This window comes from Caenorhabditis remanei, chromosome X (genome assembly GCF_010183535.1).
Source record: "Caenorhabditis remanei strain PX506 chromosome X, whole genome shotgun sequence".
NCBI classification, from domain to species: Eukaryota; Metazoa; Nematoda; class Chromadorea; order Rhabditida; family Rhabditidae; genus Caenorhabditis; species Caenorhabditis remanei.
In genome coordinates, this window is record NC_071333.1 from 4,623,446 (window position 1) to 4,639,383 (window position 15,938).

At 36.4% G+C, this 15,938-nt stretch overlaps 1 protein-coding gene and 1 pseudogene across 2 annotated transcripts; one reads left to right on the plus strand and one right to left on the minus strand.

The window, feature by feature from the left end:
* Positions 1–6,972: 6,972 nt before the first annotated feature.
* Positions 6,973–9,255, minus strand: GCK72_022889 (annotated as a pseudogene). Its single transcript has 3 exons — positions 9,189–9,255; positions 7,117–7,410; positions 6,973–7,070 (listed from the first exon to the last, which is right to left on the minus strand). Coding segments are annotated over exons 1-3 (459 nt in total).
* Positions 9,256–13,284: 4,029 nt separating this feature from the next.
* On the plus strand, positions 13,285–15,678 carry GCK72_022890 (uncharacterized protein; the record flags this gene model as incomplete). Its single annotated transcript, XM_053735115.1, has 4 exons — positions 13,285–13,323; positions 13,715–14,008; positions 14,259–14,397; positions 15,452–15,678. The coding sequence occupies 4 exons, from the start codon at positions 13,285–13,287 to the stop codon at positions 15,676–15,678; spliced, it is 699 nt and encodes a 232-aa protein (XP_053578681.1).
* Between the last annotated feature and the right edge of the window lie 260 nt (positions 15,679–15,938).

Genomic DNA, 15,938 nt, shown 5'->3' on the forward strand with positions numbered 1-15,938 from the left:
CTTTGAATATCCGGATGTCGGGGTTTGAAAACATCTAAATTAATACCGACTGGGTATTGTTATAGTAAGGCTCCATCATTCAACTTCTATCTGTCCACTTGTTTGTCAAAATACCGGTTTGTCCGAATATCTAGGTGTTCATGTCCAAATATGAATGTCCAAATATCTAGTGTCAATACTTTGATCCCTCTTGTCAAGAATTTTACGAGTTTGTTTGTCTGTCTGTGTGCCCCACTGTCCAGGTAACCGATTTTCCAAGTATCTGTCTTTCTGTGAGTATTTCCAAATTTTCGTATGACCCGGTTTTAAAAAATATACATAGATTGCCAAAAATTGAAGCTATTGTTTCAAAAAGTATATATTTTTTATACTTCTGTTTGTTCAGATGTCCGAATGTCCCACCTTTTGTCGACTCAGGCAGGGATTTTGAACTCCTCCTCTTTCCTAGACTCCGCCCGCATACACCTCAAAACCAAAAATTCACGTAAATTCATCATTCATCTGCCCCGTCTTCAAGTCCATCGGCTTCAAAATCGGTTTGGGTGCATCTTACTTTGACTTCGCCACGTCAGACATTTTCAGATGACTTGGATGACCCAAATTCATCGATCCCACCTTTGTCTATCAATCAGTTCCAAGTCGGGAAGTCTCCGACTTTGTCCAAAGTGAGGATTCCCAACTTGATGTCGTGAAGGACCCATTATTTAGTGAAAGTCGGTGAAGAGCTCGTTTGCGGATTCCGCGCTTGAGCATACAGGAGCAGAGAGATTCGATGGAGTTTCTGGAAAAAAGAACATTTACATTTGTATCATCACGAAAGCCAACATTAAATTTCTTCCCGTTTTGATGGTCATCATTCTCCAAAACATTAGTTTTTGGAAACTGTGAGTATTCTCCGTTCTGTGTTTCTTGTATTTAATACATTTCGAATACTTTTTCTATTTTTCAATGCCCTGTTTACATGGAACAAACTTATTCTTGTTTTAAATGTTTTTTTCTCGAATTTTTTCAAAAATAGTTCTTTTTAGATGAGAACAGGAACTTGAACACATGAAAAGCTCTAACAAGGGTTCAATAACAATAAGGGTTTTCTATGAGGAACTGTGTTTTTTTAAATCAATAAATCTGAGTTGACTAGAGTTTTTGGAGACAAATCTTGTTCAAAGAGCCGTTTTTATATTTAAAGAAAAGATTTTTATGTGCTTTTTAATTTTCAGAGCAGATGATTAATCCGAATCATTCAAAATGTTTTATTTTGTCCAAATTGAAAAATTTCACTCGTTGGCATTGCATGTTCCTGGTCAAAATAAAGAAAGCATACCCTTTTTTACATTTCCTTCTTCCTTGTCGCATCGAAAAACTGAAAAACACCGTCGATATTAGTGAATATTGCAAATCCATAGTGACTTGATAATATCATTTTTTTCTTGTACATTTGTCGTGCCGAGACCTAGATTTGCAGGTGCGACGCGGTTGCAACGCGGTCTTGTGTTGGCAAAAGAGGGCAGAAAATGCGCACATAGAGATGAGAGGGATGCGATAAGCCGTAGAGACGCAGAGAAACGGGAGAAAATGGCAGGACGGTCTTGGGGCGGTGTGCGATGGGTGGGGAAGAAGAGGGGGATGAAGAGGAGGGGAATAAAGAAATGAAGAAAAGGAAAATAAGACAATAATAAGGAGGTTTGAAGTTGATGTGGAAAGTTTTTGATATTAAACTGCGGGTGCTTAGGATGGTACCGTTTCTGGAAGGAATCCGATGAGATGAACAAAAATCATTTATTGTCTGGTGCTAAAAATTTGATGTAATGGTTTCCTCTGAATAACAAAAAAGCAGTCTGTAGTGTCAAGATTTTTTTTAAATCTCTGTGAGCTTTGAATGAAATTCCATAAGTATGAAAAGATCCACAATAACCGCTCAACCACAGGATGCCCTATGGGTTTTCAGGAATTTAGTAGTAGAGATGGTTTTCGATTTGATTTTGAAAAAGACACGTTTTACTCGGAAAAGTAAAGACAGTGTTAAAACCTTCAAAGAACCTTCATCAAGTCACGTCATCTTTCAAACCTGAATAAATGAGAAAATTGTCGCAATTTTCACAAAAATGAAAATTGACAGTCATAGAAGATTTTGTTGAAATACACTTTCCTCAAATGGGAAATAATAATGAAAATATCGGCAGAATAGCATCGCTAAGTGGTCTGGAAGACGGTAGTCTTTCAAGCTATTGAGTAGCGATTCATCTTAAGTTGCATTGAAATGATCCGAAGCTAGAATTCAAAAGGCCATCATATGTGCTTCTTTTGAGCCATAAATTTCATTATTAACATTTGAACAGAGAATTGCAATCACTGAGGAACTGGTCAACAAAAAAGTTGATGACTCATAATTTTTTCCCAAAACAGATACATTTCATTAAACTTTTCATTGAATTTAATATATGTGGATTCTAAACGAATTGCAGAAGCGACTATGTTTTTCGACATTATCCACTTTTCGCTTTTTAAATCAATAGTTGAATTTTTTCTCTACAGCTTCAACCACGACATCTTTCCTTTTCAGCACGAACAGAAAGCGTTTGTTGGTGTCTTTGACCTCAATTATAAGATCTTGATCAGAAAAATAGATATCAATGTTTGTGAATAACATTCATTCACGCGACATACAATTATCTTCTACTTTTTTTCTTCTTCCACCTAATCACCTGGAAAATTATACATCATTTCTAAGAGATGACGTTTTGGTCAGTTCCGAGTCTATTTATTTAAATGAAAGCCATGTAAAGAGAAGAAAGTCAGAAGAAAATTTAAATATAAAGAGTAGTGTTGTAGGTTTTTTGAAAACATAGAGGTAAATAATTTGAGAAAAATTTGAAACTACATTGGAACATGTTATTAAGGTATTTGGTTATCGGAGTTCAAATGAGATAAGTCTTGAAATCGTTTCCTGACGTCTTCTTGGCCGCTGATGAATCAGTTGCAATTCGCTGAAAAAATTGATAGACTTTTGAATTCTAGATATTTGTAATGTTTTTACTTGGTTTGAATGGAGTAGCGGGTGATCAAACTCATCAGAAAGCTTGAAAACAATTTGAAAACAATTTTGCGTTAGGAAAGAACCAAAAAGGAGACGTAACCCAGTTATTATATTTTTCAAAGTGAAAGTGGTATTAAGCGTATCAAGTTATACGAGGAACTTCAAGATATGACATGACCACCTAAACTTTTCATGGGTCCGAGCTATTTTACGGAAATCAAAACGCACACACACAGTCTTAATTATTACTTGAAGCAGATTACTGTACCTTGTCCTCCTTTGGAGTCGCCGGCGCCCTGTGTTTCGGCGGTACCTCCTCCTGAAATTATTTTTTTGAAAATGTCAACACTTTTTTTGTATTACGTTGGTCACATCTTCCTGGACCACAGAATTCTGGGGAGTTCGTGGACTCTTTTTGGTGCTGATTGCGCTGCCCATCGCGCCTATTTCTAAATTCAATATTAGTTGGAAAGAAGAGAGAAAACAAAAAACTTGATAACAGTGAAAAACTGAGAAAAATGAACAAACAATATTTTCTGCATTCCAAGTTCTTTCAGGTCGACATAATTACAGCATTGGCGAACCGCCCATTTTTGTAGTACTACAGCTGGTTTTGAAATTGAGATGTTGTTTTCAAGATCTAAAGATCTCCGAAACCGCGACTCATTAATGAGAAATTAAAAAAAAAACATAATGATTGCTTAAAGAGTATTCTCAATTTTATCAAACTGCTTTAACTGAATAGTGGACTTGAAAATATACTGAAAGTATATTTTCGTGTTTTCTCAGTATTCATGAATTGTGGAGATTCGCCGGGCTCTAAGACAAGCTCTTAATATCCCCAATGCATCGAGTTTTTAAAACATATCGAAACTAGAAAATCTGAAATTAGATAAAAAGAATGCGCAAATAAAAAGACTCACATTTTTTGCTACAGTTGATTGTGAATTGTATGATAGGTTCACGCATTCAATATGATATTATTTTGCGTAGGATGTCTTGGTTTTTTTTTTAAACTACATAATAAAGAACAAGCACTATCCATGTTTAAGATTATGATCAGTATTGGTAGATGTGATTGATATTCAACATCAAATCGGCATACACCTGGAAAAACATTTTTGTAAATCAGTCATTCATTTGCTTGTACCTAAAACGGTTTTGCGGTAGTACATCCTCGTGTTTCTCTGGCGACCAATGTTCTCATCATTCATTTTGTGTTGATGTTCAATTCCGTCATGAGCATACATTCTAATTCGAGAAGGTTGGTCTATTTCAAAGAATTGGAGAATCAAATGACAGAAAAATACATTTTCATTTGTAATTATATAGAACTTTATGCTCACTGACGCACGTGGATGATGATTGAACAGTAATTACAGACTTTGAGTTTTGTTTACCTCATGCTCTAAGACAAGAATAGATTTCGAAAATGTTTTTAGTTTATGCGAACAAAACCAAATAAACAAGAAATCTGCAATAGGACATGGTCAGATTAAAAATGTGTAAACCCAGAGAAATTTTCGAATGTCTAAAAGTTCGATTTCAGACGGTGAACATTATGCTTGCCAAAAGAATGTACGAAAATGTTGACTGACAAAACATGGTCTGATATTTATGGAAGATTTTTCAGAGTATATTCTAATTCTAATAGATGCTTGAAAAGTTTACTTTTTTTTAATTCGAAAAAAATTGAACTTTGGCACCAAGTACCCGGGCCGGGCCTTAACCAGTATGGATTCAAAGATGCGGAAAGCGAACTCTGGCTCGTAGCACGTGTACATTAGGAAGGAAGAGTCAAACTTGCTGTGTGAATGCTTTGAAATTCTGCATCAGTGAGTGAAATTTAGAATTAAGATTCAGCAAATTTCCAACAACTGTATTACAGGACAAGGACATCATAGCCAAAACAGAAGCAAAAAAAGAGGAATTCAAGAAATTGACAAAGCTAATTGGGGATTGCAACACTTTTTTTTAATTCTATCTTATGTTTCAATAATTCGGTATTACCTCTGACAGCCTTTATATTTTCAAATTTTCAAGATTGACACCATCTTATCAAACTTTAAACCCATGAAGTTACGTTATTTTTTTTACCCCATTTGCTTTCCTCATCCAAGTTTGAAACTCCCCACATAACTTCTATCACTAGTTTTCAAAATTCCTTTTTAAAACCATTTTGTGTTCCCCTTTCCGCGATTTTTCTTCTTTCTATACTATTTCCCATGCCAATTACACATCTTCTTCAGGTTATCAACCCTTTCTCAATTTTTTTGTATTTACTCCGTGTATATAAGTCCATCTCGTGATGGGTTGTATTTTGACTTCCCTTGTCATGTGTTTCATAATTTAATTCTACTTTTGTCAATAAAAATACATACGTGTAATAAAAATTTTTAGTTCATTACAAAGTTACGACGTTAAGAAGTGGACATTATAATCTTGGAATGATACAATAAAATGATACAATTAATAATACGATAAACAAGCAGTTTTATGCGATAAAGTCTTCAAAATAAAGCAGTTTTTTGTATCACTTTACATGTTAATGTTGAAATTGCACGGTAATAAGTATAACCGCTCGAATTTCTTCAAGTTGTCCATATTTGACAGAATTTAAGAAAAGTGGTGATTAACTAGCGGTTACAACAACTGAGAGGCTTATGAAAATTGCAGATATTTTTAATTCAATATAGAACTTGCAAAATAGAAGGAACAAAAAGTGAAGTTGTTTAGTGAGTGTGAAAAACAGAAAAGGTTAGAAAATAATTAAAAAATTATGTAAGAAATCTCTGGAGATTTATTCTAGTTACAAAAATTTAAAGCCAAAAAACAGCAAATGGATTTTTGCAAGTGAAATATGGAAAAAACATTTGTTAAAAATTTTGAAAGAAGTTCTGAGTCAAGCTGAATATTTTGAAAACTATGAGAGATAAAAAATACAGATGTCCTTTCTCTTTCATTTGAATGCATGGTTTGGTTGTTTCCTAAAAATTTGACATCTGTCCTATATCTGTTGCATGTATAATGACGCGTCAAAAGTGTGCCAGAAACTTTGGAAAACATTAAAAATAAGCACTTTGACGGAATTTTTATATCATTTTGTGCTTTTCACTTGTCGAAACGTCAAAAACTGCGGTATCACAAATTTTGAGTCAAAACATTTATAGAAATGGTCAAACTTGAATTTTTCAGCCATTGTGGAAAAACGCGTCAATGTACGTAAGACAATGCTCAAAAACGGTAGACTTGGACAGTTTTTTTTCTGGTGGAAACACCAGTTTCATAAGAATCAGTTCAAAAATTTGAGAAAATCACCATGTTTGGTCGAAAACCAACAAAATCTGTAGACATCAACCTATTTTGAAAACGCGTTAACCAATCGTAGTGCTTTCTGGGGTGTAGTTGGCGCGTTTTTGAATACTCAAAATAAAATTTTTGAGAATCCCAATGAACAACTGATGAAAACCGCAGCTTTCGACGTTTTGAGAAAGCAGGTGTTCAATAATTTGTAAAATGCTTTGTTCATCCTCTGTTTCTGTCACACAAACACTTATTGCAAGCTAGAAAAATTTATTTACTCAAATTAAAAAGGGTAGATCTTCTGGTCATCGAATCGAAGTGTCCCTCATTGTCGCTCACTTCCATCTAAAAATAAGTTTTATCAACAAAGACCGTTCAATTTATATTACCGGTGTGTTCAGGCAGAGTAAGATCGGCGCTTGTGGAATTTTGTGTTCCGGCTGAAACATTATTTTGTAAACATATCTTCTCCCAGCTTCTTACCTCTTCATATCCTTCATCAATAGAGTTTCTTTGTTGTGGTGCAAATTGAACGTCCTAAAATGTAGAATATTGTAAAGAATTGGTTTTTTTTTGAATTCACCATCAAAACGTCCTTGTGATCCACCACGAAATCTTCTGATGAAAGTGAAAATTCATCCATCGGGAAGTGGCTCCTGTGCAGCTGGAATGGTGTCGACGACTGGTGTGGTTGCTGGAGTAGCTTCTGAGACAGTTGGTTGGTTCGAAATGCCTGCAAAATTAACTTGTTTGCAAATCAATTCCTCTTAAAAACTCACGATTTCTCAGCATGATGATTTCCGCGTAGACCAAGGCACCTTGCTCTCTGATGTATTTTCTCGCACTATCGACATTTTCAGCAGGCACATTTCCATATCTCATCTTCTTCTCCTGTTCCTCTATCTTCTTCCTGACCTTTTCGATCTCCTCATCAACTTGTTTCTCCTGTTTTCCTTCTTCGTCTTCAACCATTCCTCTCTGACAACTCTTCTCATCTCTTTTGCACTGTCTTTCGAGTGAACACAGTTCGTCGTATGAGACCGTCCTCATCTCCAATTTTATAGCGTTGAACTCTGAAAAGTGATGAATTTTAAAGCATTTGGGTGGGAATTTCGGCCCGGCGCGGCCCGTTGCAACTCTGTTTTTTTCAAAAAGATGCTACAGAACAGAAGGGAGGAAACTCGATAATCTGATCAGGTGGAAGTCTCACTACAGGTTCTTAAACTTACATAAACCTTATTTTCTCCAAAACTGACATGGTAGCCAAAATCGAGCCGACGAACTGCTGTTGACGGTGCTTGCAGTGGTGGAAGGGGTGGTACTGTAGCGCCTAAAGAGCAAACATAAATAAGCTCAAAAGCACGCGTTCGGGTATCATGACGTTTATGAAGGTGCAAGGCGGTAGTCTGTTAGTTTCTGTCTGCATATGTACCAGTGCACCCGATCTTTTGAATACTATTGTGGGAACAAGCCAGTAATCTTTTTATCCTGCCCCTTGCATTTGGAACTCCACATAGTTCTATTAGGTTGGTTCATAATTTTCTGCAATTTTCGAGCTTGCCGGTTGTCGTTTTGTTTTCTCGGCACAGGAGTAGTTTTTCGATGTGGTTGTTTTTGTGTTTGGTAGAACTACTCAAGTACTTGTTACAGTGTCAAAGTTTTACTCCTCGCTTTTTTTCTCGCCGAGAACGGAGCTTTGATTTACACGCAACTTTTTGCGTTTTTAAAACGTCGTTTTGTTTTCAATCGTTTCTGGTCTAAAAATTATTTCATTCAAAAGGAAGTTGCTGGTGTATGTTAACAGAGGTCTCTTTGTTTCAACGCAAATAAATTTTAATTCCAAAGATTTGACAAAAGAAACTTGGATCTGACTGAAAAAATTCGTCTCTTTCAGCAGTCAGTGCTAGATTTGGAGTTATTGCAGGGAATCGTAGAAGCGGATCTGTATCAAACCACCCGTAGGTTGTTAACTTCTTTAAGGGTGACTCATGTAACTGTAGTTCATGGATGGAAACCATATATCGGAATGAGAAAATACGTCGTTACATACCACACGTTTTGAATCAATATGAGATGGCACATGACATGGACCTAAGTTGGTTCTTAGTACTCTTCCACCCAACACACGTATGGTCAAGCAGTTTATTTATTAGAAATAAATAGTTGAGTTGTTACTCTAACGATGTGAGGAAAGTACAGTGTGTGGACTAAGATTTGCGCGTTCTGGATGTTCTCAAACCGAAAAAAGTGGTTTTTTAAATCTGGTACTCAGTACTCTGGGTGGAGTAGTGGGAACTCCTGAACGAAGACAGGGAAGTAACATCAGATGTTTACGTTTCTTATTTTGATAAATTTAAAATCATGCGACTTCAGCACGGGGAGATATAACAAAACGGCGTTTTCAGTATGACAAAGCTTTTTCATGTGTTGGGAAAGTAACCCACAACAAACTGTTTCCATCTGGCTGGACAATATTTTTTTATTCATCGTATTAATCCAACCTTCTTCTCTTTAATTACAAACATTTTGCCTGACTTCAACGATATTTTAATAGTAAAGAATCCAAATAAAAAGGGGATATCAAAAAGAAGCAATTTTCCATTTCCAGTGATCTCAAATAGATGGTATACGCAGAGAGAATCAGTAAGCTACCAAAATCTTGTCAGAAGACTACCAATGCTGATAAACAGTATTTTGAATTTTAAAAATCTTTCTGGGTTTGAAAAAATAAAATCAAAGTTTTATCGAAAAATTGCAGAAAATTATTTACCAACCTAATACGTGTAGCAACAACCAAATAAGTCAGTAATTTAGGATAAGAATTTTAGGTTTAGCCCTGATGTTGACTCACAGTCTTGGTAAATCCCGTAGTCCGACACGTCGGATTGATTGTTGTCTTCGTTGTGTTGTTCATTCATAATGACAATCTGAAATATCATACACTCAACAACTACAATAAAAATAAAAGTTTTATAACTGAGGATTGACTCTCTCACCTTCCAAATGTCCACAATCAAACAATAAAAACCATTAGAATTAAAAAAAAATCAGAAGAATTAGTTTGACAGCCATACTCGTAGGCCGTCTCAAGTCGATATGGCGAAGCATACAAAAAAGTGGGCGGGGTACTAGTTCTGCTTGTTTTTTGTTTCTTTCTTTCTCTAAGTCTCCGTAATTCTCTCATCCACGTTACTCGTTGCGCCTCCTTCTCTGTACTGTTTATCGAATGAGGGAATAGAAGAGGCAAGAACTGTTCGGTTTATTTTTACATCCTTCTTTGATGCGGGCCATTGTTAATGCTCATCTTTCACTCGTTCCACCGGCACTTTCAAAAAACAGTGTACCGACGTCCAGCCGGAGATAAACAGACGCATGAACAAACTGAGACAGTTTGGCACAGCGAGCCCGATTGAGTCCTAAAAATAGTGTCGGTGTCATATTACTTTTCTGGCGGTATCTGGGAGATTTCCATCAGAGCTGAAGACCTATAAGAATACACTGTAAACCAGAGTGAAGAGACTTACTTCAACGTGTTGGGAGAGAGCAAGACATTGAAGTTTGCACTAGAATAACGTATTCCTAGTAAAAAGTATATGATTTTTAATGCCATTAAAGTGGTTTGTATCGCTTGACAACACTATAGAAAATGTTTTTCAGAAATTGTTTATTATTGAAAAATGTTATCATCGGAATCAGAAATGACTTTGAATAGTCGTATTGGCTTAAAGTCAACACTGTTTATCGCTCTCTTTTCTCCAAACCAATCTTCCATTTGAAGTGATTGTATTCCGCAAGAAGATATTTTCGCCCGTTTTTTCGTTCTCGTTTGTTTCCCACCTCCACAATCTGTTTGCTTTTAGAATCTCAAATAATATTTTTCGAGAGATTTTTTGGATTCGAAAGAAATTGAAGTGTTTGTTTCAGAATGTTAACGGGTTCCCAGAATTTTTTTTTAATACCAACAGAAGCGCAATGGGAACGGGTCAGCAACGTTCTTGCATTTGCAAAATGAAAATGTTACTGTGTATTATTATGAAATACTGAAACTCATTCTAATCGTTTTTGGCTGTCCCTTACTTTCTATATCTCCTTCTCTCTTTTTAACTGTCAGATTTTTAGTGGTTATTTTTCTCCACTCTCTTTTTCCATTATGTGAAATGTGAAAAAGGAATCCCTCTTACTTTGGAGGACGAAAGTGTTCGTTTGACGGAGAATATTTTTGAAGGACGAAAACTTCTTGTGTTGGCAATGTCCTTTGTTTCTAGTCTGTGACTAAGATAAAGTATCAACTCTGCAAATCCCAGAGTACCAGATTCCACAGAACCTTTGAAGCAAAATGTATAGGAGTAAAAGCTTATCGTCGTGTGAGTTGCCAGAAAACACTCAGATTCTGTAAAAAACAAATAACGTCTTGAAGAGGAAATGACATTTCTTTCTTTCTCTAATTCTCCGTGGTTCTCTTTTCCACGTCACTCGTTGCACCTCCTTCTCTGTATTGTTCATCAAAAGAGGGACCGTTTTGATGTTCTCTTTCTCTCATTCCACCGACATCTTTGAAAACAGTGTGCCGACGTCCAGCCGGAGATAAACAGTTTATCGCATAAACAAATTGACTCATTTTTTGCATAGCGAGACCGATTGAGTTACCCTAGAATAGTATCGGTGTCACATTACTTTTTGGCGGTAAGGGAGATTTTTTGACGAGAGCTAAAGCCTTTTTAGGATTTACTGTTAACCAGTATGTAGGAATCTTGGGAGAGAGCAGCACATTGAAAAATGAAGAGGGTTCGCACTATAATTTCGACAAACTTCCATTTGAAATAGTCTTTTTCAGCAAGAAGAGGTGTTCGTTCGTCCGACAATTTAGTTTTGTCTCTTTCCCACTTTCACAATCCGCTTGCTTTCAGCATCCCAAATAACACTCTACTCTGGATCCGAGAGAAATGGAAAAAACAGAAACGGCTATGAAGAAACAACTTCAAAAACATTTCCAACAAATTCAGTTTATTGCGAGAATAAAACTGTATTCTTTGCTTTAAATTATTATTTTTGTTTTAAACTCTTCACAGCTATCTGTATAATAGATGGTTCGAATTGCACAATTTCCCATCTGCTAATAATTACTCCTTTGGGGGACAGTAGAAAAGAGAGCTGGATACATTTATTCTACGGTATCTTAGTCCTATTATTGTGGGTTTTTTAAGTGACAGATGGGTTAGCTGTTCCAAAAAAGACGTTTTACTATAATAAATTTGCCAATGATCATTCAAATGTTGTGAATCTTGAGATCTTTCGGATATTCTATTTTAGATTACACTACAAGACATTTATCAACTATACGAATGCACAAATCCCAAATCTCCCTTTCCCTCACTTTTCCCGCTTTACTAATCACACCTTCTTTCTAATCCTAATGCGTCTTCTCCCTCCCGCGCAATGCTTTTCCACTAATCTAATCCACATGAGTGCACTCCAAGAAATTCCAAATGTGTATTATCCTAATTTTGTAATGTTTGAAAGGTTGGCTTGGTGATTATCAAGTATAAACTCCGACTCCGCCTTTCTATGAAAAACGGGCTCCGGGACATTTCGACACCAGACATTTTGACACCATTGAAAAACGAGTAAATTTGTCTCAAGAAGAAGGTGGTTTTACGGTTCGAAGGGTCAGGGGTTCAACATCGGGTGCTTGGGAAAGTGTTTTATTTTATTTTTGACTTCTTAATACCAATTTGACCACCAGGGTTCGACACCCACGATTGTTACTTTTTTATATATGTTTTTGACATTTTGGTACTATTATGACGTCAGAGGTTCGACTCTTGATGCTGGCCAATCTTTTTTGCATTTGATTTCTGATTTTTTTTTCATTCAAGCTAGACAAGTGTGTTATTGCGATGAAGGAATTTGGCTACCAAGAGTACGCGCCGTCTTTCTTTTTCCCTTTTTCTTTTTCATCTATATAGTGTGCGTCGGACGCGACCCAGACTGAAGAACTTTGGGGGATTCTCGGGTATTTTGAAATTTTAAATGGATATGCTAGAATGCTCAGTCTGGTGCGTCTTCGGCGCAAACAGATGGTTTATCCAAACTTTGAATTGTGGTATCTCAACAATGGGCGGAGCTATCAAACAATTGTTCTACAAAAATGTAGCTCTGGTTTTGATCTACAAGATAAATTTGAATTTTACTTGACACGGTGCCAAGTTTTACTAATTTTTTACTACATCACTCATTGACACCGTTATCTATGTATTTACATATCGCCGCCGCTCTACTATTCTCTCAACATAAAAAATTGCGATTTTTGTATTTTTTCAATGACAGACATCCAAAAAAAACATTTTTTATTGATTTTTCAAAAATTTTTCAGTAAAAGACATTCAAAAACAACATTTTTTATCACGGATCCATCAATTTTGCATAACTTTCGTCAAAAATTCCATCTGAAAATCCTTTCTATTTTCCTCTTCCTTTGTGTTTCTCGTCCACGGCCCCCACCCTTTTTTTTTTAAATTTTATTTTTTATTTCTTCTTTCGTCATAAAATACACCAAAATATATAGGTTTTCGTCTTTTTTTTTGCAAAATATATAAAAAAATCGACACTTTTTCCAAAAATTCAACTATTTCAGCCATAAAATGGACTTCGACCGCAATTATTGCTCGGGTTTCTTCCTCGGTCTTCTTCCCGACAAACCAAATGGGAATAATCTGATTAAAGTAGCATGCTTCGCGACGGGAACTAATTTTCGACGTGTTTTGGACCGTTAAACGGAAAGCGAGTGCAAATTTGCTTATGGAGAAATTATTCATTTCATAACACAGTGAGTTTTTGGTTTTTCATCGATAAAAAAATAAATTTTAGCTGAAAATATTCATTTTTCTTACAGAACCGATCGTTTGGGACCAAAATCGGTTATTATGTTGCAAAAAACTGATCTTCAAATGTATCATCACGATAAAAGTATCATTCATGAGGTTCTGGTAAGTACATGGTTAATTTTGAGGCAAAATCAATTTAAAATCATCAAAAATAGCAGAAAAAACAGTAAAAATTGAAGAAAATCAATAATTTTCCGCAGGAAAATGCGAAATACGTGGTTTTAGATGTTTTTGGGACTTGAAAAACAGAAAACAAACGATTTTCAAACGGAAAACAGAGAAAATCGATAAATTTTACCCCGAAGACTGATCAAGGACTAAATATATTCAAAACAGACAGAAACTATGCCCAAGTTAACAATGAAAACAAGTTCTGAGAAAGTGTGCGGGTTTATCTGCATTGAAAGAGATTTTACTAATTTTAGGTTGATTTTTACTCTAAAACCTATTTTTCCACCGATTTACTCCTAATTTTCCCAATTTTCTTTTCCAGCACACGATCAAAAATCTCTACGTCGACGCTATCAACCTCCCCGCATCCGGAAATTTCAACCATCCGGATTTCGGTGAAATGATCGACACGACGTCGATAATGACGGTCGGATCATACGTGTTCATTACCTTCATACTTGTCCTACATGAGAGAGACGACTCATTTGATCTTCAAATACTTGGAGGTCAGACGATGGAGGAAAGCCAAGAGAATGTTCGGAGAAATGAGGAGACTAAACAGTTTTTGAATGACATACATGAAGTCATTGCTATTGAGCATGATAAGAATAAGGAGGTGAGTGAAAACGAGCTCTTTTGAGACAACGAGCTGGAAATGGGGAGATTCCAAGCTAAAACTCGTGAAAAATGAGTTTTTCAGCGCGGATTCTAGTCTCAGGCAAAAATGCAATGTTTGAAATTCTAGACTAGATTTTGCACATTTAGAAAAACGCATTTCTCACGAATTTTATCTCGAAAATTTCTCATTTTCTGGAATTCTATTTCTCTTCAAGCTCCGCCCCATCATCATCATCATTATATTACAGTCAGAAACCGCCGCGTGGGAGGCCATCGGATTGTTCGTTCTGAAGGGATACAACGACAAAGAAGTGACGTCAGGACTCCGCCCAGTTATGGAATTAATGGACAAATCGAAACTTCTGTTGTTCTTAAAACGAAAAGAGAGTACGTATAAAATAAGCGGAGCCCACTTCGCCCCTCCCTCCACATTCTTTCCCCATTCTATCTCCCATAATCCCATAATTTGCTCAAAAATTACCAAGGAGAAAAAGAAGCTTTAAACTCCGCCCATTTTTCACATATTTGGTCGACAAATAAAATTCACCCACTTTCGTGTCTTTGTCGATTACAAAATCGGAAATTCGAAGTGAGGGGGGTTTCAAAGTTTTCGAAGATCCTAGTTGACGAATCTTTGTACATTCAAATCTGTCGAAAATCAGAAAAATGTAGGCGCAGCCTCCAGATTAGACTCAGTCATACTTGTCACGGGCCGGGCCGGGCCGATTTCCAAATTTTCGCCGGCCCGGCCCTGCCCGGCCCTGGCCCGGCCCGGTCGGCCCGGGTGAAGCGACTTTTTTTTGAAAAACATGTTTTTTTCAGCAGTAATTTTTGAAAAAGTGATTTTTGGGGCATTTTCTGCAAAAATTCGACTGAATTGGCGATTTTTATTAGTTCTACAGTGAACTTAGTGATAAAAACGCACTTGAAAATTATTTTTGGGGTGCAAAAATTTAAAAAAAATTTTCCACCCGGGCCGGCCCGTCAAATGATAAGTATGGACTCTTTTTTTCAATTGATTTGCCCTATTATGTATTTAAATTTTTTTTGTATAAGGAAAACCAGGCCCCTCGCGGTCACGCCTACTCCCATTGTAGCGCTGCGTTCAAGTTTTGATCACTGCCGCTATGAAGAAAGAGCAAATTCCGCCACTTTCAGAAATGAACGTGTCTCTTGATTATGTCACGCCCATTTTCCAACGATTCAGAGTCCGTCGGCTTTAATCATTCGGTTTTGTAACTGGCAAAGACTCAAAAGTGGGCGGAGTCTTATCGATGGCCGAATATAGGAAAAAATGGACGAAGCTTAGAACTTTCTCTTATTCCAATTCTCAATTTTATGTTTGTTGTAAACTTTGTGCAAATTATGGAATTATATTGAGATTAGACTCCACCCACTCTTTCTTATCACTCTTAATTAAACTCGAAATAATAATTTTCAGCCGCTCCAATTGTAATGATCAAACAAAAAGAAATGGATGGAGTCTGGGTGGATGATGATGATGAGAACCGAGGACAACCACAATACGGATCTCTCTTCCCCAGAATCAAAGTGGACGCAACGAAAAAGAAGCGTCCTATTTCGGGAAAACCGCAAAAAGCGCAAGAAAATGTGGACGACGTGCGTTTTGACTTTGGGCAAAAATTACTTCATAAAGCGAATTTTTGAGCTGAATTAGCTCAAAATTGTCATTTTTTGGCCTGAAACCTTCGAAAGTTGCATTCCTAGACAAGAAATCGCATTGTCGAAATAAAAATGAAGTATTTTATAGACGGAAGTGAGAGTTTTGAGTAAAAATATGGGATTTCGGCCCACAAATTCTCAAAAATCGTGGTTATGAGCTAAAAATCGGATTTTTGGGCTCAAAAACTTCCAGAAAATGGATTTGTTAGCTGAACATTGAAATTTCAGACCCAAACCCTCTCAAA